We start from the raw sequence: 22,810 nt of genomic DNA, 5'->3' as shown, positions 1-22,810 counted from the left end.
GTGGAGTTGGAGTCCCTCTTAATGCAGCAGAAGCAGGTGAATGATACAGAAGAGTGCCGCTACATGTTTCCTCTAGCTCACTGACTGATCTCTTCTCTTGCTCTTGGCGAAGGCGGTCGCACTTTTTTTTCCTCCTCCTCTCTTCTCCCTTAGCTTCCCTGCTTAGCCTCTTGTGTCCTTGTCTAGTCTCGTGTTTTTTGTATTACTTTTCCCTGGAACACTCTCTCACAGTCTGTTCTCTAAAACCTAAAAGAGGAATTATGGATTTGATCAACTGGTCTCTGAATGCGATTGACACCCCTTCAACGAGAAGTCTGGGCTCGGGTGAGCCTGAGTGCTAAAGATATCTACCTATTCGGAACCATGATAACAGGGTTCTTGCTGATCGCAGCTGGCTTGGCCCTGGCTTATCGAAGAATTAAGGAAGCGGAACTGGCTGTTCAAACCCCCACAAGGCTGCCCGCTGGGATTGAAACGATAGGACAAGGCGTGAGTTTCTCGAAATCTGTCATTGAGTGCAGCACGGATGAGATCTTGGAGAACCGCATGGCTGCCGTGAATACTCAGAACAAGACCTCTGAGTGCAAACTGATTACATCTGGAGGGGCTCGGTCGGAATAACACCTCTGGGCGCAAATTGATCACATCTTGGGAAGCGCACCGCGGTCGTGAGTTCTCAGAATCGGCTCTTTGACCACAAGAATGACAACACCACGGAACGTAAGTTTGGATAACATCATAGAAAGCTCACGGCTCTCCAACGGGAGATTGAGAGACCAGTGTTGGACTGTTAGAACAGCTTTGAAATTCTTATGAGTTGTTCGCACTAAAGTAAAAACCATCATCATTTCATGCGGAGACCCCTTCGGCGCCAGCTGCGGTCTCAAGGCTGTACAACAACACCCTGATTACAGACTGTGTTTAGACTGTTCTTCCCATTCTATGCAAGGCCACCTGGGTTGGCTGGAAGACTGTTTACTTAGCCTGGCAGGGCGAAGGACACTGTCTCAGCTGAACTCTGGACATACACACACACGCACACAGACATATACACATGCAGATATACACTCATCCCCCCTCCCCTTCCAAACCCCTTCGATGCTTATTCCCTTCCGATGCTGACGGTGGATCATGGAGACCAGCGCATAGGCTGCAGGCCCGGATGTACTGTCTACATTGGATGTCTCTTACCCTTTACCCATCCCTGTTGCTTGTCATGTGTTTCTTTGGTGTATTAAGAGTTTTTTTCATGCTATGTGCAGAGGTGTTTTTTCTGTTCTCAAACTGATCTCCTGTTGGAGCTCAGTCTGGGGAGTTATTTTTTCTCCTTATCTTTCCTCATGTTGTGCTTTTCCATGTTATACCCCTCTGACCTGTCTTCCCCATGTGATGTTTGTGTAATGTATGTATGGTCGGATGGGTAAGACGGCGCTGGCACAGCTGGCAGCCTTAACCCAATTTCCCTCGGGATGAATAAAGTATAATCAATCAATCAATCAATCAATCAATCAAAAGAATAATACTGGTGGCAGCCAGTGGTACCCTTACGGCGATACACCGATGGTATCAGTTTCAAAATCCTACGTTCTCAAATTATAACATTCACAAGACGTTCACAAAATGACCTTTATCCTTGATCTTGAGGTCAATTTTTAGTAGGTACACTTATATATACACACGTATAAATCTGAAACTCCTTCTTGCCTTGTTCTCAAGTTTCTGTATTCATAAATTTCAGTGTTGGAGTGTAGGACTGTAGCCTACATCAGCATAACAACAGCTTTTCTAAAGCGGTTCCAGTTGGATATTGGTTTAGTCCCCAACATTGCTATAAGATGAGTTATTACTTTCAGGAAAACTGGCTATAATGGAGAGGCTTTCAGAGCAGCTTTTCTCAGCGCTGCTGATCGAGCAATTATGTCATATTATATTGATTAAGTATCATATAGCTTTACTTATCCAATATGTAATGACAGCAACAACAATGTCGCTTTCAAAAACACAGGAATGCAACCACAGCAGATTGAAACATTACAAAGATATGTTTATTTAGAACCTTGTTTCTATATTTTCTTTTAAGTAATTCAATTAGTATCAATACAAGAACAGTTATTCACCTTGCTGTGCAAGGAAAGGATGACATGGCAGAAAAAAAGTCAACCAAGGCTTAAGGCTATTTACTGACCCCATTTTCAGTGCAAATGTAACATAACCAAATATATTACTTAAAATGGAGAAAAAACACTGATTTGCAATATAGGCACACATTCTAAACTCAAACAATCCAGCACAGCAGCAGTACAAAGTTACCAACATTTTATTCATTACAAGTAAGAAGCATCTTACCTCATCATCTCCTCCTCAACTAAAACACAATTAATCCACATTATTACAAATCTCTCTCGCCAACTGACATCAGACCAGTCCTCATAGCTTTTCTGAAGCGACTCCTCTTGTAAATAATAACAGGCTATTAGCTGTAGGCTGAGGTGTATGCAGTATGCCTCGTATACTGATGTCAGTGAGGGAGAGGAAAGCAAGAGAGGGGAGGAGCTGCGTGAGGGAGAGAAGAGAAGGATTGCAACACACTGCCCGAGCATCCAAAAGCCACTAAAGTGGACCATCTCCTCCTTAATTTAGACAGCATGTGAGCATCACATGTCCACTGCACTCGGTGGTCGTGTACTACATAGACTCACAAGCTCAAGGGCAAGTAATAGTGTCCTGTTATCACTTTCCTCTGCATTCAACTCCGATCTTCCATCTCTCCATATCACTGCTGCAGTCCAGCTAAAAAAAAGGCGCCTATTTCCATGTCTGTTATTGTTACCAAGATGGTGAGCTCAGGGAGAGTTAAAGAAAATGTTTTTCCCAGTCTCCAAAACAGCATCACTTAATCCTGTAATCACCATTAAACCTTTACTGGAAAAAGTAAACCAAACTACCTGATCAACAAGCTCCGGCATGAGGAAATGCTAACTTTGTAACTGTTCCAATCCACCGTTGTTTGTTTTACACAGCGAAAAATGAACTGTTAACTTAGTCTGATGTTTAAATTAGGTAGCCTGTTGAAGGCTGACCGCGGCAGCTATACCACTCTCTATTGCACTGCCTTTGTGTTAAAGTAACTGAGGACAAAACACAAAACATGAAGGAGATTTTCCTGGCCTGGCTTTTTATACCAGATAACCACCTTAAAAATATACTGCAGTAGATCAAAAACTGAAGAAAACCATGAATCAAGATAAGAACATTACCTGATGCTGCTGAAGTGAAGCAGAGCAAAGTTACAGAGGTTTTATTAGAGACACAGCTAAGCAATAATTTGTAAAAGTTTAAATTTCTCCAGTATTGAACAGCAGAAATTAGGCTTTCTTGTCAGAGGAAAACTTTGTTTTTCTTCAATGCAGCCACCACATATTCCTTTAAACATTAACAGACAAACTCACTCATTCATTAGCATAGTTAAACACACAGACACACATGCAAAAAAACACACACACCAAATCTACAAAACCATCAGAACTCATTTTCCCTTCTACTAATGTAAGAAATACAACCCATTGTTAAAATACAAACAATGTTAGATTTAAGCACATTCAAACTTGATTTCAACTTTAACTCTAAAAGTTTTGACTCCAAAACAGGCATTTAAAGAAATGTGAGGAAAATATAAAGGCCAGCTCAAATGCTCCAACTTTCTCATGCTCTGAAACTGGTCCTCACAAAAGGACAAATATTTTTATTGTCTTTATTTATTGTTTTTTTATTAACTTTCTTTGTTTTCATAATACAGTTTAATTTCATTAGTCACTCATGTTTGGATGAGCAGTTAAATCATTTACTGCCCCCTGCCACCCCTGGAGGCCATTGCCAACTCCTTCTGTCTCAATTTCTCACCAGGGCCATCACAGGTGACCCCTTGCACCCAGCCCACCACCTGTTTGGCTCACTATAAAATCATGTATTTTATAATGGTACAACACATGGGGACCTTAATAAAAGCATACAAATAAACCAAACAATAACCTTACCTCTGTGAATGGTGTCAAAGCAGAGGACACATACACGAGCCTCTTTCTCCAGGTATTTCAGTTTACACTTCCTGTTGCAGCACACAGCACAGTAAACCTGCCACAGAGGAGAGAGGATGACATTGACGACACAGATACGCTACACAGCAATCTGCATGGACAATAAATTCAGGTCTGGAAGAAGACAACAATTAACACGATGTTGAAACGTGTTTGTCTATCTGGTCCTTCAAACAGCATAAGATTGTTCTATAAACAATAGCAGAGCCTAATCATGTCTGATTTAATAAGAGGCCTTTAAGGGACTTAACTCAGCACAGATCTATAGAAGAGCTGAGAAAAAAAACACAAAAAACTGCTGACTCATGCTCTCTGCTTACATCAATTCACTGTGCTATATTTGGTCCTCACTTCATCAGAAACTTTACCCTTACATGCTAAAAACTTCCAGAAATACCTTGAATTACACAAGAAGAAAAAACAGGCAAAGCAAAACAGGCATTTATAAGAAGCTCATAAGGTAATAATTTCTATGGTGAAATCTGTAAGATTTTTATGATGGATGCTTTTCACAATTTTCAGAATTTTTTTGTATAAAGTAATCAGGAAAAATCAGATTATTCAACAGTGACCTCTGCACTTCTGAGTCAACTAACTGTTTAAGTGTAAAGCTGGGCATACACTGTGTGATTTTTGGCCCATTTTGAGCATATTTTTCAGTCGTGCGACCGTTTTGGGGTTCGGCCCGAGTTTCGCCTTAATCGTGTGTCGTGCATCGTGGAGTAGACATGGGGTAACGAGAAGCGATTAACACCTCACGAATAGCTCCCGACCATCAATTGTATGGTCGCAAGAACATCAAACCTGTTTGAAATCCTGTTGGCCCTTGTGAGGGTGTCAACGCAGCCTCTCACATTGCGCACATGCAAACAGAAAAGGAAGTGGAAAGACGGAGTAGCACGGCAGTGCAGAGTGTGATCTGGACACAAGCGATAGAGGCACAACTTGTAGAACTTTGGCAAGCTCATCCGAGCCTTTTCGATGTGGCCTCACAAATTTATCATGACCGCACCAACCGTGAAAAGAGTTGGATGGACATTGCTGCTCAATTGCAGCCACCTGGTCAATGTTTTTCATTAGCAATTTAGCAAAGTTGATGGTGGTGGTGTGCGTGTCTGTGTGATTGAAAGACAGAGAGGGAGAGCAAGAGACAGATTTTGTGTTATAAGCTTCATGTTATGGACGCACAGTGTGAGCACTCAGGTCGCATCAAAGCATCGGGCTGTATAGTGTGAGACCCTGCATCGTGACTGACGAACTTCTAACCCCTGCGATTCAATTGTACAGTTTGAGCAGGAGCTGAATAACGCGACTGAAAAAAAATCGCAGTGTATGCCCAGCTTAACGGCATTAAACTGTTTAAGTTTCTCTTAGAAATGAAATTTTTAATCTCAATGAGATATTTACCTGGATAAATAAAGGAATAATAATTATGTGAAACAACAGCTGTATTGCTTTATTATGTAGCACTCTTTGTCTACCTGAACACTTCCATTTAACAAAGCTACCGAAGTCAAGTAAATGCTGTGTGGCTAGTAGCTGACTAATTACACTTTTCTTGGCTATTACTGTAGAAGCTGGCTTCTTTCAGGTGCTATTTGCAAGGGGTTGCCACAGTGAATAGATCTGCATGTTTGAACTTGCATACATTTTAGGCCAAATGCCCTTCCTGACACAACCCTTCCAGGGATTTGCATCACCTCCCAGTTTTGAAAGTGATACCTTCGCATGCTAAGCACTGGTGTTAACACTATGGAGCTGCTGTTATTGTGGAAAGTAACAGTTGGTTATACATTAGGGATCAACCCATATGGAATTGTCAAGGCTGACTGTGGTTATTGGTATAATTAACACAAAACTCTGGTAAAACTCATAATAAAGGATAAAGTTGCACTTGAAATCAGATTAGGCCAAGGGCCTTAACGGGCAAAAAAGGAATGACTTGTGTTGGCCCCCAAAACAACAAAACAAAACAACCCCCACACAGAATTTATGTGGCTCTAACTTAATGAATCTGACTCTTTGTCACTGAAAGCCACTGGATTTTTTTTTAACGGCCATCCAGAGAAAAAAAGCCATTTGACAACAACCATTAATTGCAGCCACACTGTATTTACAGCTGACCAGGATGCTGACACAGTCTAATATTCGAGTGTAAAATACATTCTATTCAGTGACTAACATACCTTCCCACAGGCACGACAGTGATGCCGCCTCTTGGTAAAAGTGAACTTCTGATTGCATTTCATACAGTTGGGAGCTTCAGAGTCTGGGACCCAAGCAGGCTGTCTGTTCCCTAGCTCCTCCACTCCCTCCCTTTTCCAGCTCACTGCCTTGGTACTGTCTGTGGTAAACTCCCCAGGGTAAGGTGGGGGTTCTGACAGTTCATCATACACCACACTGTAATCCTGATCCTCCTGAGTTGCATATGAAGGGTTAGAATCCCTAAAATTGGAATGCTCATCTGTAATACTGGGGTTTATTGGTGAACATTTTCCATCCTCTGCAGTACTTGGCACTGTTGTAGAAGCACTTAACGTCTGAGCCAGCTCCTCCTCCTCCTCTTCTCCTGCTGCTGGAGATATTGCAGTTTGGCAGTGCAGCTGTTTAGGTCTTGCACCTCCATAGGAGGGTTGTAGATCAGGGCTACTGCTGTGCTGGGACTGGAAAGTGTTGCTGGTCAGAGAATAGCTTACCCCAGAAGAATAGTCTTGCCAAGGTCTGCAAGAGTCCTCTGATACTGATAGAGCACCAGGGTTAATGCTCCCCTCTGCAGATACACATATTGCTTGAGCACTTTCTGGAAAAGGTAGACCTAAGTCCTGTTTTACAAGCCTGTCCTCTGGAGCCCTGTTTGATTCTGGGAGAGATTCAGGATAAGAAACACCCTGTTCTGCTTCAGCATGTGCTTGCAGGAAAGCATCCAACTCCTCATCTGTAACCAGCAGCTCAGCCTGGTCGCTCTCAGGGAGGTACTCGAAACCAAACTCTGGAGGATCTACTAGGCTGGTTTCTGAACAATTGGTGGAGGTAAGATCTGTAGAAGCTTCAAGAAAAATCTGTTGTTGCCCCTCTGGAGACTGTCTGCCCTCTGCAACCTCCTGGGCCATAAAAGCAGGTAAAGCAGGTTCCTCCGGATGTGAAGCGGGTGCCTCCGGATGTGAAGCGGGTGCCTCCGGATGTGAAGCGGGTGCCTCCGGATGTGAAGCGGGTGCCTCCGGATGTGAAGCGGGTGCCTCCGGATGTGAAGCGGGTGCCTCCGGATGTGAAGCGGGTGCCTCCGGATGTGAAGCGGGTGCCTCCGGATGGGACACGGCTTCCTCTGAACGGGACTCTTCCTCCTTGGCTTCCAGGCCTGACAGGGATTCTGCCTCTGTGCTCTCAGATACATCTGCATCAATGCATGGCTCAGCTTCCCCTGAATCATCTTCTGTGGTCTTTGGGTTCACAAGAGCGCCGCACATGGACACAGCTATGGGCAAACATGATAGGGCTACCGGCTCACTGTGTGAGGCTTCAGATTCCTGACTTGGAAGACGCTCTGCTTCACATTCATCCAAGACTTCATGAGACTCATTCTCTTTACTAACTTTAATTGTTCTAGTTTCTTTAACACCATCAACAGGATCTAGATCACTCTGCTCCACAGCGTTCTCAACTACTTGGTCAGAGATATCCCCCCCTTCACTGTCCCGCTCCTCTTTATTAGTTAAGTCAGTAGCTATTGAAGATAGTGAATGATCTGTGGGATCACAGCTCCTTTCCACTGCTGCAGGGAGAATGACATCAAGCAGACTGAGTGAGGCAGAGTATCCACCACTCTGCTCATGTAAATCTAGACTCAACAGTACAGATCCATTACCAACAATGGTTTGCTCTTTTTGGGTGTCTCGACTATGGCGTGCACCCTCTTGCTCTTGTCCTACTTCAGGGCTGTTAAAATCCACAAGCAGTGCCTCCTCTTCCTCCATTTGCTTTTCCACCATGTCCAGCTTACTGAAGGCATCATGGCTACTGGACCTGACCAGAATGGCTGAGCTTGTGTCATTCACAAGGTCGCAGACAGGTTTCAAAGCTCTGTCTGGACAGGGAGGGGTAGAGCTTTTGGCTGACCTGCGATCCACAGACAACAGAAGGTCCACACCTGTGAGAGGCTGACCTTTGACCTCTCTATCAGTGCTGCGGTTATGGTTATGACTGGCAGAACCATCAGGACAGCTGGGTGTCAATCCATAATGAAGAGAATTAAGGTCCGGGAGGCTTGGTGGAATTGGGGACAGCTCTGTGGGTGAACACTGAGGGCCAAGTGAGGAGAAGGGGTACACAGAGGGCTTCAGAGAAATAGGCCTGCCTTCGTGTTCCTCTGCAATCCAAAAAAAGGAAAACAGTTAATTCAATTACACTTCAGCTGTACTTGATACACTGGCACCTTCAATTCTGTTTTGCTAGATTTTTTTTGTGGTTTTTTTCCCCCATCTGGTAATGTGGTTCTGGGGTCATAGTCGTGCTGCTATCCTAACCATGAGTGCTAAAATACAAATACATGGTTATATTTACTAACTGCAAAAAAGTTCTAACAAAGTAATTTGGTTCTTAGGCATCATGTGTCCCTCCAGTAAACAGACTTCATAAAGACAAATGTGTAAAACTTATTTAAATGTGCTAAGAGTATAAACACACTGCAGTTGTTATTAGTTCTAGAAGAAATGTCATTTTTGGCTAAACCTTGGATGTTTGACAAAGTATCATTGAATCACAGGTTTGAGTATAAAATCCGGTGTCTCCGGATAGGACACGGCTTCCCTTGAGTGAGACTCTTCCTTCCTGGCTTCCAGGCCTGACAGAGATTCTGCTATATGCACTGCCTGGCCAAAAGAAAAGTTGCCACCAAAAAAAAAAGGTCACACACACTAATATTTCGTGGGACCGCCTTTAGCTTTGATTACGGAACACATTCGCTGTGGCATTGTTTCGATAAGCTTCTGCAATGTTGCAAGATTTATTTCCATCCAGTGTTGCATTAATTTTTCACCAAGCACTGATGATAGTAGAGTCTGACCACTACGCAAAACGTTCTCCAGCACATCCCAAAGGGTTAAGGTCTGGACTCTGTGGTGGCCAATCCATGTGTGAAAATGGTGTCTTATGCTCCCGGAACCACTAATTCACAATTTGAGCCTGATGAATTCTGACATTGTCACCTTGGTATATGCCCATGCCATCAGGGAAGAAAAAACCCATTGATGGAATAACGTGGTGCTTGTACAGTAGGCACTGGGGCACGATAGGTGCTTCACTTCATCTGCCTCTCTTCTTACCCTGATACGCCCATCCCTCTGGAACAGGGTAAATCTGGACTTATCAGACCACATGGCCTTCTTCCACTGCTCCAGAGTTCAGTCTTTATGCTCCCTAGCAAATTGAATCTTTTTTCCGGTTTGCTTCACTGATTAGTGGTTTTGTTACGGCTGCACAGCTGCTTAGTCCCAATCCCTTCAGTTCCCTTCGCATTGTGCTCTTACTTTCACTATTAAACACTATTAAACAACTGATTTTCTTCAATTTGATTTCACCAAACGTTTCAGTGATCGCCGATCACGATCATTCGGGATTTTTTCTGGCCACATTTCATCCTCGAAGACTGAATGGGTCCCCACTATCCTTCCACTTTTTAATAATGCACTGACCATTTCTTAATCCAATTTTTGTAGTTTCTGCAATATCCTTAGATGTTTTCTCTGCTTGATGCATTCCAATGAGTTGACCCTTCTGAAACACACTAACATCTTTTCCACGACCACGAGATGTATCTTTTGACATTAGTGTTTATGAAATGAGAAGCAACTCATTGCACCAGTTGGGGTTAAATAACTTGTTGCCAGCTGAAAGATAATCGCCCATGCAGTAATTGTCCAATAGGTGACTTGTACCTATTTGTTTAGTTAAATCTAAGTGGTGACTTTTTTTTGTCCATGCAGCGTTGTGTGTCTGTGTGTAGATATAGATATGTGTGTGTATAACGTATGCATGTTAACTTGGTGTGACAAAGGTTGCTAGTTTTGTAACACAGACCAAGAAGTTGCACGAAATGTAGTGTTTTTTTAACATAATCTCTTTTAAATACCTTGTTTCCCAAGATGTAAAGATTGTCTGATTTACTCTTTTTCACCGCTTCTGAGCAGTGCTCACAAAAACAAAAGTTGGTTGCTCTATAGCAGTGAAAATACTGAAAACTGTCACTGAATTACTTTAATGCTGTAGAAATTTTTAAGGCAAGTCTCTGCACTGCTGTCCCATTAATCTGCGGTATGATAAAGAAAAAACAAAAAAAACTTCAGTTCCTTGTGTTATAATAAATCAAAAATCAGTATGAAAGACTTGATCTTTGATACACATCTGTATTGAGGATTTGTTGACTTTTTAATCACTGCCTTTCCCCCACTTTAATACTGGGGGAAAAAAACCTGCTAAAACCGCAGAAATCTAGGGCACATTTTGAAGCACTCCAAGTTATGGTATGTAAGGTTACATGTGTTGGCTGCAGATTGATCAACTTTTTGTTGACAGATTTAAATGTCTGTATTTTAGCCAAAGTTCTAATTTCTCACTCCCTTTCCTGGTTCTCGTTACAAGTTGGGGGTTTTTTTTGCTGTTGTTGTTTTTAAATCATAAAAGCTATGCAGTACTGTACAACACATTGGGACGACAGCACTGCCGTAGCTTCAGAACTTCCTTAATCCTCTGGTTTAAAGGATTTTCTTTAGCATCAAAGTAATTCAGTGACAGTTGTCAGTATTTTTACTGCTACACAGCAATCAACAACTGTTGATAATTAATTTGGCAAACTTTATTTTCCAAATTGTAAAGAAGTACAGTTTTAAACAATGCTTCTGTTGCTGCTACAGTGTAACTCAGTTTAATGCAGTAACCGGAACTGAGCATCAAAATTACCAATCAGAATAGGACACCCACTTCCTTTGGGCTCCGCCTCCAAACAGTCAAAAGTCAGTACAATCCTGCCGAGAACTACCCACGAGAGTGTGAAACTGCAGCAGACTCAAAGCAGACACTCTTGTGTTCGCAATGGCTTCTTTCTGTGCATGGCTGCTAAGTTCTCCGCATGTGAGTTATTGAATTTAAACACGGAATTTAATTGCACCTGTGAAATGAAATTATTTGCTCAGATTATGTTTTTTCTCATACGTGACTTATACTAGTATAATATAATAATTCCATACACATTCTTTGTCCCTTGTGTTATCAGTTGTTATATCTTTAAGGAGATAAACCATAAAATTAATAAATCCATTAACAATGAATCATGATTATCCCTTATCAGATGTTACTGTCCATGTGATGTGTGACTGGTCTTACCACTATTGAGTTCAAAGTCATCTAGCAGCTTGTCCAGATCACATACAGCTGCCTTGAAGAAGCTGTCCATGCTGCACTAAAGGAAAGAGGCTTTTTATGCCCTACAGTTTCTGAAAAGAAAAACAAAAACAGGTCTGTTGGGTGAAGAAAGGATTACTTCAAATGTTGGATTGTTTTTCAAGTTCTTTGGTGTTTGGGTGGTGGAGTAAAAATCCACTTAACATGCCAACCACAGCTTAGTAAACATTTACTACACCAGTCAAGGACCTCGGCACAAAAGTGCAAATGCACATGACGCTGAGCTGCAAATTAATATCTTTAGCAGGGATCATCCCATTTAGTGGTAGATTGTCAGTACTCTGCACAAAGTGACATGACGATAGTCTGAAGTGGCTAAAATGAGCTGATAATGCTGTTGTTTGGAGGTGAAGAAGCAGAAATCTCTGACATTACAATCTTCTCAGCTTAAGACGCAGCAATAAATGTGTTCCATTAGTGTTAAATAAGCACAGTTTCATATAACACTAAAATTCCATAATTATGTTGCAGTGAAAATTTAGATATCCCTCTTTACGAGATCCCCTCTGGTTATAAATAAAAAAAAGAAAAGCAAGTATAAATAAGGAAAAAGAATCAGTGGCTAACAGAAAAAGAGGCTATGGTAGAAGCTACATTAGTAGGAACCCAGAGATTAACACAAAGCAGTCAATGGAAAACCATAACAATTAATATTCAGACATATGGTTTAAGTGGGCAATAAAGGGACTAAAAGTTAAGGAATAAAAAAGAAAGAAAAAAAGAACAGAAGCCACTACTGCAGGAAATAAGGACAAGGACACAGTTCTGTGTTACAGTAAACAAATAGCAGTCATGTGATCTACTGATGCCATCACTTCCATTGTTATTGTTTGTTGACTTTATTTCAAAAGGAAGTGCAAACTGTTTAATAATTACACTCAGGTCCATTATTTACCATCTGGGCCAACCAGATTAATATTTTTGATAATGGATGTGATAATTCAACACTTGAATGCGGTTACTGATCACTCGTAAAGTGTTGTTCAGTGTCTTGAATGCAAACTACTGAGGAGACGGGGCATTACTGTGTAGAGCTGAGTGTCAGCTGGAGGAGATAAAGACAGCACTGTTGACATAGACATCTTAATATCAATTAGTACATTGATATTAATGTACTAAAGGGGCGATCGTGGCTCAAGAGTTGGGAGTTCACCTTGTAATCGGAAGGTTGCCGGTTCGAGCCCCGGCTCGGACAGTCTCGGTCATTGTGTCCTTGGGCAAGACACTTCACCCGTAGCCTACTGGTGGTGGTCAGAGGGCCCGGTGGCGCCAGTGTCCGGCAGCCTCGCCTCTGTCAATGCGCCCCAGGGTGGCTGTGGCTACAATGTATGTACAATGCCATCACCAGTGTGTGAATGGGTGCATGACTGGATGTGTAAAGCGCTTTGGGGTCCTTAGGGACTAGTAAAGCGCTATACAAATACTGGCCATTTACCATCATTGAATCTTGTACCAAATCATCTTGTATTATGAACAAAATAAGGTTGGGAGATATGTAAAAAATTTCCTTGAGATGTGCCAAATCGCCCAAAAGACTTAATATTTTATCGGAGATTTTTAACTTTTTGTTTAATTTTGTATTTGTTGTTTGGTGGAGTGTGTAAGACGGATAAACACTGGAACAGCCTGTATAGTGAAAAAAAGAAGCCAATTTCTCTTTGTTTCCCTCCCCAGCATTGTGGAGTTTTTAATTTAGACCACATGGCCTAAAGTTTCTTTTTCTAACATAGGCTACTGTCTTTCTTTCTTTCTGTTATAAGTTGGAGTAAATGAATCGCTGCATTTCTGTGCACTCTGAGGAGGGTGCATTTGCTGGAAGAGGGTGCTGTTAAAACGGTGCTATTATTTTTTCTGTTGACTCTTAGCTTCAACCAACTTTATTAGCAAACTTATTCATGGTCAAATAAATAAATAAATGAATTGCTTTTTAAAAAACGATCAGCGAAAAGCCTATTGTCGATAGCTGATATATTCATCCAATCGCCAAACCTTAGTACACAAGTCATTGTTTTCAGAGCAAGCCTCCATCTTACTTAGAATTTAGTCCAACATGAATTCAAAAACCTGAGAGTGTATACAAACCCATATCAACTATGAATTGTCACCCTCACACAAACCAGTTTCACAGCCATCACATGATATGAACCATGTGAGTTCTGATGTCACTCAACTATTACTCATTGTGATTTGAGGGTTTTTACACTACTTAATGACAACTATGTCTCGTTTGTGTAGTGCAATAGTCTATAGCTGAAGAGTAGTAGTAGAAGTTGTAGTAGTTCAGCTGTACTTTTACCAGAGGGAAGCGATAAATGAAAGGAGAACTATGTGATATACAATCCTTGGGTAACTTAACAGGAACACCACAAGAAGGATACGTGTATGAATGATTCACAGTAGTGCTAAGGTACAGACTGGTACTATAATGCAGTTCCCACAACTTCAATGTCTCAACTTAACTCATAAAGCTTTTTATCACGACATAGTTCTTAAAGTAAAGGTCCATGAACAAAGAAAAAGAAATAAATAGGGCTGCAGCTATTGATTATTTCAATAATTGACTATGCCAATGATTAACCAAGTAATCGGACAGTAGTAAATCAGTGAGTATGTGTTTCTGTAAGCTTTTTAAATGAGTATGTGGTGGCTGCAATGAACATATCAACATTCTCAGAACTATGCTTAGCCCTGTGCTTTTATGCAACCTTTCCTGTCGCAGAAAACAGACATGACGATGGTGCAAAAATAATTAATGTTTATAATAATTGAGTGTCCAAACCAACCAGCCCCAGGAATGCCCTGCTTTAAACATTGTCAGACTAAGATAACAGTCTCCATATGTTATTTTATCTTCTGTAGTTTTGCTCTAGATTTTTCACTAAACAGTGGTGGATAGGAGCAGACACTAATTTCTCTTTTCTTCACGTTGGAGCTTTCTGAACCCGTGGTTTAATTAAGGAATTCCACCAGCCTTTACAGTAACAAGCTGACGTTTGGAACGCTAGAAAAAAAGAACAATTTTCTTTCACTCCACTAAGCTCCCCACAAAGTGGAAAGAACTTCTTTTTCCGCTCTTATTTAGAGAGCCTCTTTTTGCTGCTGTCATTCAGTAACTAGCTTCCATCAAGGTTTAATATTTAAGGGAAGGAGGAAGTCTGTGACCTTACAAGCAATCGTCACAGTACCCTCAACAACCCGCTGAACTGAGGTTTGACAAGTATTCTGTCATTTAAAATTCATGTCGTTCTGCTGCTCATTGCTTATGAGACTGGCAAAATGCAATAAGAAATAATATGAAACGAGAAGTAAAAACACATTCACTACGGCTGTTTAGAGCTGAAGTTACAAATATCGGTTGTGGCGTAAACAACACATACTATATACATTTTTCTTGCTCTCATTTAAAAGTTTTCACAAACCAAAAATCCAGTATAAGAGCGAGTAAGATAAACAAAACTAGCAAACCCATCATATATGAAACGTTAGCAGGTAACATTAGCACTTACATTTCACATTAACAAACCCACTTAGCAGTTAGCCAGAGTCCTATGTGTACAGCTAACTCTGACTAACTGTTTAAAGCTGAGCCACCTTTGGACTGCCTGTTGTACGTCTACTGAAATTAGCACGATTACGGCAGGTGTTGCTAAAATTAGCCCGTTAGTTGTTACTGAACAGGCTAGCTGGCTAATGTGGCTACCAAACTATGGGGGGGGGGGGATTAACGAATTTCTTACCAGTATGTTTTACTCCATGTCTCGAACCTCAACAATTATGCTTCTCTTCAGATGTAACGCAGAAGAAAACGTTGCTGGTATCTTAGGGTAATTCCACGGTAAAAGTTGTTCGGCCAGCTAGCTGCTGGATTAGTTTTACTGGAGAGGTGTAAATTCTCCACTTAAGCGGCCATCTTGAACAGGCAGACTGTCGGGAGGTCACAGGATATGCTTAGGCTGTGGAGAACGCGAGGCTGGCATACAAGTTTACTCACCAGCGCAGAAGTGGTGGTGAGTAAACTTGTTCTTCCTGGGAGCTACATACAAACGAGAAATTAAAAAAAAAAAAAACTTGACAAAAACTTTCTCAGTCAAGTTCTGAAACATTAGAGTTTCTTAAAGGTAATCACTGTAAATTTCTCTGTTATTTTTTTATATAATTTTCTATTCTAAAAAAATAAAGAATAAAAAATTGGAAGTTGAACAAGGGCTGCCTTGTGCTTTTGTGTAATAGCAATTTATTATTGTATTATTTTGCTATATAAAAACCACTCCATTTCCCATCACCTCTTCTCTTTTTAATAATGAGATTGTGATGCTGGAAAGGCTCATCTCAAAGTTTCAAAATGGGACTTCAGAAATGAGTAGATGGCAACACGATAGCCATCTTTCATGTCATGTGTGATTGCTCCAGATGAGTTTGTTCACAGTCATCAACGACAAGCAATGGTGGATCTTACTGTGAAACAATAAGAGTCATCTGCTGCATACTTATGTTATAACAAGTTGTGATTTGTATTTTTGTGTCCATCCTGTGAACTCAAAGCAGCCTGGCCACTCTCTTTTGACCTGTAGCATCAACAAGGCAGCTGGACTTCTTTAATTTTGTTGAAGACATTTCACCTCTCATCCAAGGCCAAAAAGTGGAGAGTCCCAGATATTTAAACCTTAGTTGGTACTGTCCCTTAGGAGGGGGTAATTGACCCACTATTAATCATGTGACTCATCACATAAGGTGTGAAAAAAACACTAGTGTTTCAGGTGAAATCAGTGTGATCCCTTAACCCACCCTATCATGTGAACGGTTGAGGTCACCTGACGTAAGATGCGACTGAAAAGAAAACTGCTCCTCACTGTGAGTCACACTTAAAAGGTTGTAATTTAGAGAATTATGAGTAAATTAGAACATTTCTGACAGCCAGTGAGGGTAGGATGTTCTTAGACTCTGTGATTTTTTTCTTGCATTTTCATTATTATGTCATTGTATCATCAATTCAATTAAATGCAGTTTTATTTATACAGCACCAAATTACAACAACAGTCACCTCAAGGCAATTTATATTGCCTACCCAACAATCATATGACTCCCTATGAGCAAGAACTGTGGTGACAGTGGGAAGAAAAAACTCCCTTTTAACAGGAAGAAACCTCCAGCAGAACCAGGCTCAGGGAGGGGTGGCCATCTGCTACAACTGGTTCATGGTGAGGGGAGGAAGACAGGACAAAATGTACATGTTGTGGAAGAGAGGCAGAGATTAATAACAAGTAATGATTCAGTGCAGAGAGGTCTGTTAACACCTTGTCACTAACAGGTGACAAAATATTTAATTTAATAGAATCACTTTTCAAAAAAATCCAGAAAGACTTTTTGATAAAAAGGACATTTCATCACTGTGAAATTTGGGGAAATTGTCTTTTTTTCTTTAATTGTCTTTTAATTTCAAAATAATTCATGTGTGCTTGATTTTTTTTTATCACGGTTTTGCATCGATTTTCCACATGTCCTTTAAATGAGCCATGGTTAAATGAATTTATTAAATAAATTAAACGGAACTAAATACTGGACTAGCTTACCACAATAGATGGATAAATATAATAGTTTTATTCAAAAAGGATGTCTTAAAGAAATGGGGATACACAAAAGGAAGCAGGAACACATATCCAAAGCAAGGCGGTAAAAATTTGGTTAAAATCTGCAACCCTCCGGGCCCAAAGAGGGCGGTAACGCAACAGAATCCCGCCCGTCATCCGCTTTAAAACAAACTGAAAAGAAGTCGAGGTAGAGCGGAAAGAAAAAGGAAGAAGGAGAAGACGGAATCGGTACCACAATGACTTCGGCTAGGAGACTAACTAGGGTAAGAAAAACACTTGAGTTGTTGGATTTCTGCTACTTTGACATGGTTTAAACAATGGTTTCGGCTTTATGAGTGTAGCTACAGATTCGTGGGCAAAGAGAAAATGTCCGGGTGTTTCTCGCTCAAGTGTCTGACAAAACGAAAGGATAATGACGGCCGACAGACGGTGACTCGGGGTTTAGTAGTTAGTTTGAAATGCCAGCAGAGCGTGATTAAGTTTTAAGATAAAACTGTCATCTACGGCTCTAAGTCGGAAAGCAAGCTGGTGTTTAATAGGCAAGCATGGTGGAAACTGTAGCAGCTCGTTTTAACCGCTGTCGCCGTCTGAAGGCAGCCGCGGAGGCGAAAACATGGAGACTTTGGGGTTGGGACGTGACGTCAGACCTCATCTGAGCCGTATACGTCTAATAAACAGTGTTTAGCTAAACGTTTATGACATATATACATGCATACATATTATCCATTCCTATCTTTTTCTATAAGGAAGACATATTATTCTCTTGTTTAGGGGATTAAGGGTTAGTTAATTGCAAAACGATATAAGAAGTTATTTTGATTTATTTTGACTTGGTCATGTACTTGCATGTAAGCATAAACGCAGTATAAAACAGACAGGAGTAATGCCTTTATTATTTCAGCTTTTTTCAGCAACAAAATAGAGTAGTCAATAAATTATGAAGAATTAGGTTTAACAATTGGAAAGAATTGTTCCTGTAAGTTAAAAGAGTAAGTAGAAAAATGTGGCTATTGTGGACACTGATTTTTATTTTTTTTTATTTATATATTTTTAGAGAGAGAAAAAAAATGAATTGTATGCTAATGTTGTAAACAGTGTAGTGGCTGGCCAGGCGTTCATGCTTTATTTTGTTCTGACTCGTTTTAATTTTGATTTGTTGTATGTTAGTAATTTCCTCATACCAAAAAGAAAATGGTGAAGTGTGCTGTCACGACTTCCTGAAGTCCCCTGATAGTTCAGTTTTACAGTTCAGGTAAATTCCAAATTCCGCTGGGAAGTAGAAAAGATCTACCATTTGCTTTCAGTTAAAACTGTTGCAAGATAATTATCCTAAATGACTGGGACTGTAGGGCATGTACAGCTGGAAAACAGTGACAGCGTTGTCAACAGCATCCTTTAGTACTGTAGTAGAAATAGAAGTGAAGTCATTGTGATGAATAAACCTCAACACCAAATTATTTTCATATTTCTTGAAGTTTTGCTGGAACATTATTGAATTGATCTGTATAAAATATTTTGACTGTCAGTTTCTGTCTGCCAATCACTTGCAACTGTAGGACCTCATCGGTTTGATAACATTTACTAGTTTCTCCCTCCTGTTTGTCTATCTCGCCTACATGTTCTTCTGAAATGTATACTGGCAGACTTTTCTGACCATATGGATGAAGAATATTTGATCTGAGTAACCAAATGGATTTGTTTTGTAACGCTTTTAAGCTTCTTTTTTTTTTTTTTGCTTTTTTTTTTTTTTTTTAAACTAATGCTAGTGCTAGTGTTCAGCTAACAGCTGGTTGTGGTGGTTGAAGGTGACTGTTATCACAAGGCTGCTTCTTGATATTCTCTGCAACTGCTTTGCTTTATACCTGAAATCAGTCAACCGCAAACGAGGTTAACAAGGATATTTTACTGCAGTTACAAACTAAACACATTCTTTTTTTCGTTAAATAACTAAAAGTAACCATCATGGAACCATTTGTCCTCAGCCATTGTTGCCGCACACGCACATTTTAATGATGCAATACCCATTTAAATTTGAAACTGTTTCAGTTTTTTGTTTTTCTTCTATAATTTGTTGAGGATTATGTTAAAAAGCTTAGTCTATATGAATGCTTGAGTGTTTTATACATCACAGGCCTTCATAGCAAAAACAACTGAGTCCTCCACCTCTGTCTGTTTGCCGTACACACATGTCATTGCAAAGGTCACAGTCTGGAAACCCATTATTTTATTTATTGTTAATTAGTATGAATCTATAATGACTGCTGCCCTGTAAGTATGCAAAACTGTATTAGTGGAGTTGAAGGTCTCACATAGGCCATCATTGTCCAGTGTTAATAAAAATTTAAAACACCATAATCATTTTTGCAGTATTTATGTGAACAGCCTGGAAGGAAAAATGCATTGTGTGAATAGTAATCTGAACCGAGGAACAGCGGGTGTGAGTCATTGTGGAGGAAGTGATGTAACTGTTTACTGTCTGACGGGACTCGGTCCATCAGGGCCATATTACACAGCTCCTGTGAATCACCTACACCCAGCAGATTGTATTTCTTAGCTGGTTTCTTGACTTTTCCTGAGGTTTTATCGACATCAATCAGCCACAAGTTTAAAACCACAACCTCATAATGTGGCGCTCACCCTAATGTCACCAAAAGAACTGACTTGTAAAGGTACCAACGCAATTCTAAAAGCCATCACCTTAAGTCAGTGTGTGTGTCCTTGTGTGCCCGTCCCAACAATGCTTGTCTGGGTTGAGATCTTGGAAATTTGGGGACCAAGTCAGCACTGTGTTGTTCATGTGGTCATTGTAGGTTCTGACAGTCTGCGTTTGTGCAGCGTCATGCTCAGCAATTTGTGTGTTAACACGTTTTTGTCATAGCCAGCTGAAGACTGTTTTTCTGTGGGCTGAAACCGCATGGTCCAGTACTGCCCTTTCTGAACCTGCTGCTGAGTCACCATCTCTCCTTCCTTGAATCACTTTTAGTAGGTTCTGGCTTCCACTTTGGAGATGTTGTGGCTGATTACTCTACGTTATGCATTCACGCATTTGTCTGTTTGTTTTTCCTGTTCTGTCACTGCATAATTTTGGACCAAAGTTCAATCAATTGTGTTTCGTTTCAGGAGATTCAAGACATTCGCGATTCTGGAATAAAGAATTTCCGAATCATTCAAGTGGATGAATCTAATATTTTGAACTGGCAAGGGCTTATTGTTCCTGTAAGTATTGACCCTGGGATAAAATGGATTTTACTCCTTAACTATACATTTGTCCCACTTTTGTTTCTCTAATGGCTCAGATTTCAGATCACTCATTGTGAAGTTTGAGAAGAACATTTTGGTGGAAATTTGGGTTGACTTGTATGAAAAATATTGTTTTATATAGTCTATATATCTATTGTGAACAGTACATTATCAGCTTACTTGTTTTTTGTTCACTTATTTGATTTTTTTTTTTTTTTTTTTTTTTTTTAAAGATTTCTGTTTTGGTAAGTGTCAGACAAAAGTTTTGGTTCTGTTTAATGCTCTAGAGAAGGACATCCTTAATATGTTCAGAAGTATAAAAAAGAAAAACATTAGAGAAGAACACCGAAATCATTTTAGCAACATTTTTAATTTTCACTATTAAAAGTATCAAAGGAGCACATAAGAATAACCCCCACCAAGTCATCTTAAAGTCAAAGAGCATTAATAATTAAATTATGTAATTATTGTTGACTAAATATTTCAATTTTACTGAAATTAACACATTCTTATTTTCTTCAAGGACTGTCCTCCATATGACAAAGGAGCATTTCGGATTGAGATCATCTTCCCTGCAGAGTATCCTTTCAAGCCACCTAAGATAACCTTCAAGACAAAAATCTACCACCCCAACATTGATGAAAAGGGCCAGGTCTGCCTGCCCATCATCAGTGTGGAGAACTGGAAGCCAGCCACGAAAACCTGCCAAGGTGAAAATGGACATCAACATCTTATTGTTGCTGTCTTATATCTGTTCCAAAAAGTACCAAATATGCTCACAAATGTTCTTTTCTCATTCCCTCTGCCAGTGATTCAGTGTCTGGTTGCGATGGTGAACATGCCTCAGCCAGAGCATCCACTGAGGGCTGACCTGGCAGAGGAGTACACTAAAGACCGTGTGAAATTCATGAAGAACGCAGAGGAGTTCACAAAGAAACACAGTGAAAAGCGACCTGTGGACTGACGACCCGCCTCTTAGACTTCCTTTTTGTTTCCTGTTCAAAGAACCCAGCCTGACTCTCTGTTCTTATCCCCTTATTTCACAGAGATGGCCTGTTCTCCAAACCTGCATTGTTTAGCACTCTCCAACCACTCTTTAATAGAGGCTTGTGTTGCTGTTTCACTTTGCCAAAAAGAAAAGCAGGACTTTTTGGTGCACAGGCAGGCTCTGGCCTCAGTGTCACCTTTTGGTTGTTTTTGACTTCTTTCTACTGATATTTTTTTTTTTTTTTTTTTTCCTTTTTAGAAAAATAAAATTTTCTGAGGTGGCATTGTCGAAAGTGAACTTTCTGAAAAGTGCTGTTCTGCTTACTTTAATGCTGAATGTGTTCTTAGATTAATCATTAGCTTATGCAGACCTGTTTACAGATTTTTAAGCATTGTTTCAAATCTTAACGGCATTTAATGCTGTGGGTTATATCTGTCGTCTACTCCTTTCAATCGTTTTCCCCCTAGGATACACCATAATCTGAAATCACCCGTGGCAGTACATCAGAATTTAAATTTGTTGCTCATGCAAAATTCACGCGGGAGCAAAGAAACCTCTGAAAATGCAACAACATTCAAGTCATTGAATCATTTTTGTATCTTTAGAAATATTATTAAACTTCTTCCACCTCTGTTGGCCCCTTTGTAAAGTGCATGTTGTCAGTGAACATTACATTAAAGATCCATTATTACTGATGTAAAAATAAAATACAAAATTACTGATGCTTACAAATGTGAGAAGCCAGTAGGAAATACAGAGGCATGTGCAGGATCTTCCCTATTCCTGTAGTGGGATTTTTAGGCATAATCCTTACCAGATTTACAGCTGGGTCCAGCTCTGGAGAGGTAAAGAAAAGCGATTGAAATGACTTTGATAATGTCATGGTTGTTGATGCTATAGATGGTCTCATCTAAGTATTTCAAAAACTGCACATCTACTGGGATTTTCCTGCACAACCATCTCTAGGGTTTAGATAATGGTTAGGAAAGGAGAGCATATTCCGTTAACTTATAGATTTTTAGAGGTCGGAGGAAAGGGACCAGGCTACTTTGAGCCACTAGAAAGGCGGCAGTAGCTCAAGTAACTACTTGTTTACAGCAAGACCAACTGTGAATGTGAAGCGTTGAAGCTGATAGGCTACAGGATTAGAAGACCATACCAGGTGGCACTCCTGTCAGCTAAGAAGAGGACACTGAGGCTACAATGTGCACAAGCTCACCAAAATTGGCCAGCAGAGGACAGGAAAAATCTTTATTTCTGCTGTGATGTTCAGATGGTAGGGTCAGAATTGGCATAAACATGAAAGCATGGATCCATACTGTGTCAGTGCTTCAGGATGGTCATGGTGGTGAAATGGTGTGCAGGGTATTTTCTTGGTACATTTTGGACCCGTAAGTACCAACTGGGCACCATTAGCCTACCTGAGTATTATTGCTGACCATGTCCAT

General features: G+C 40.4%; 2 protein-coding genes across 7 annotated transcripts in view; one reads left to right on the top strand and one right to left on the bottom strand.

Annotated features, from left to right (window-relative positions):
• The window catches only part of zfyve16 (zinc finger, FYVE domain containing 16), a 29,274-nt gene extending 13,763 nt beyond the window's left edge, over positions 1 to 15,511 (bottom strand). For 2 of the 6 annotated variants that reach the window (XR_005613762.1, XM_039614788.1), the window contains exons 1-4: positions 15,284 to 15,511; positions 11,469 to 11,578; positions 6,281 to 8,457; positions 4,035 to 4,131 (exon numbers count right to left, since the gene is read on the bottom strand). Coding sequence is in view for 4 of the 6 variants with exons in the window: in XM_039614788.1 (XP_039470722.1) it covers positions 4,035 to 4,131; positions 6,281 to 8,457; positions 11,469 to 11,538 (2,344 nt within the window). In the remaining 2 variants the exon portion in view is untranslated. The remainder of the gene's footprint in view (positions 1 to 4,034; positions 4,132 to 6,280; positions 8,458 to 11,468; positions 11,579 to 15,283) is intronic. The other 4 variants (XR_005613761.1, XM_031756865.2, XM_039614786.1 and 1 more) reach the window with 3 other exon arrangements.
• A 1,731-nt stretch (positions 15,512 to 17,242) lies between these two features.
• On the top strand, positions 17,243 to 21,993 carry LOC116333634 (ubiquitin-conjugating enzyme E2 L3-like). Its single transcript, XM_031756871.2, has 4 exons — positions 17,243 to 17,397; positions 20,255 to 20,350; positions 20,898 to 21,084; positions 21,184 to 21,993. Exons 1-4 carry the CDS (start codon positions 17,371 to 17,373, stop codon positions 21,336 to 21,338), a joined length of 465 nt encoding a protein of 154 aa, XP_031612731.1. The 5' UTR covers positions 17,243 to 17,370; the 3' UTR covers positions 21,339 to 21,993.
• The last annotated feature ends 817 nt before the right edge of the window (positions 21,994 to 22,810 follow it).

The sequence above is a fragment of the Oreochromis aureus genome, linkage group 7 (genome assembly GCF_013358895.1).
Source record: "Oreochromis aureus strain Israel breed Guangdong linkage group 7, ZZ_aureus, whole genome shotgun sequence".
Taxonomy (NCBI): domain Eukaryota; kingdom Metazoa; phylum Chordata; class Actinopteri; order Cichliformes; family Cichlidae; genus Oreochromis; species Oreochromis aureus.
This window is presented reverse-complemented; position numbering and strand designations above follow the sequence as displayed.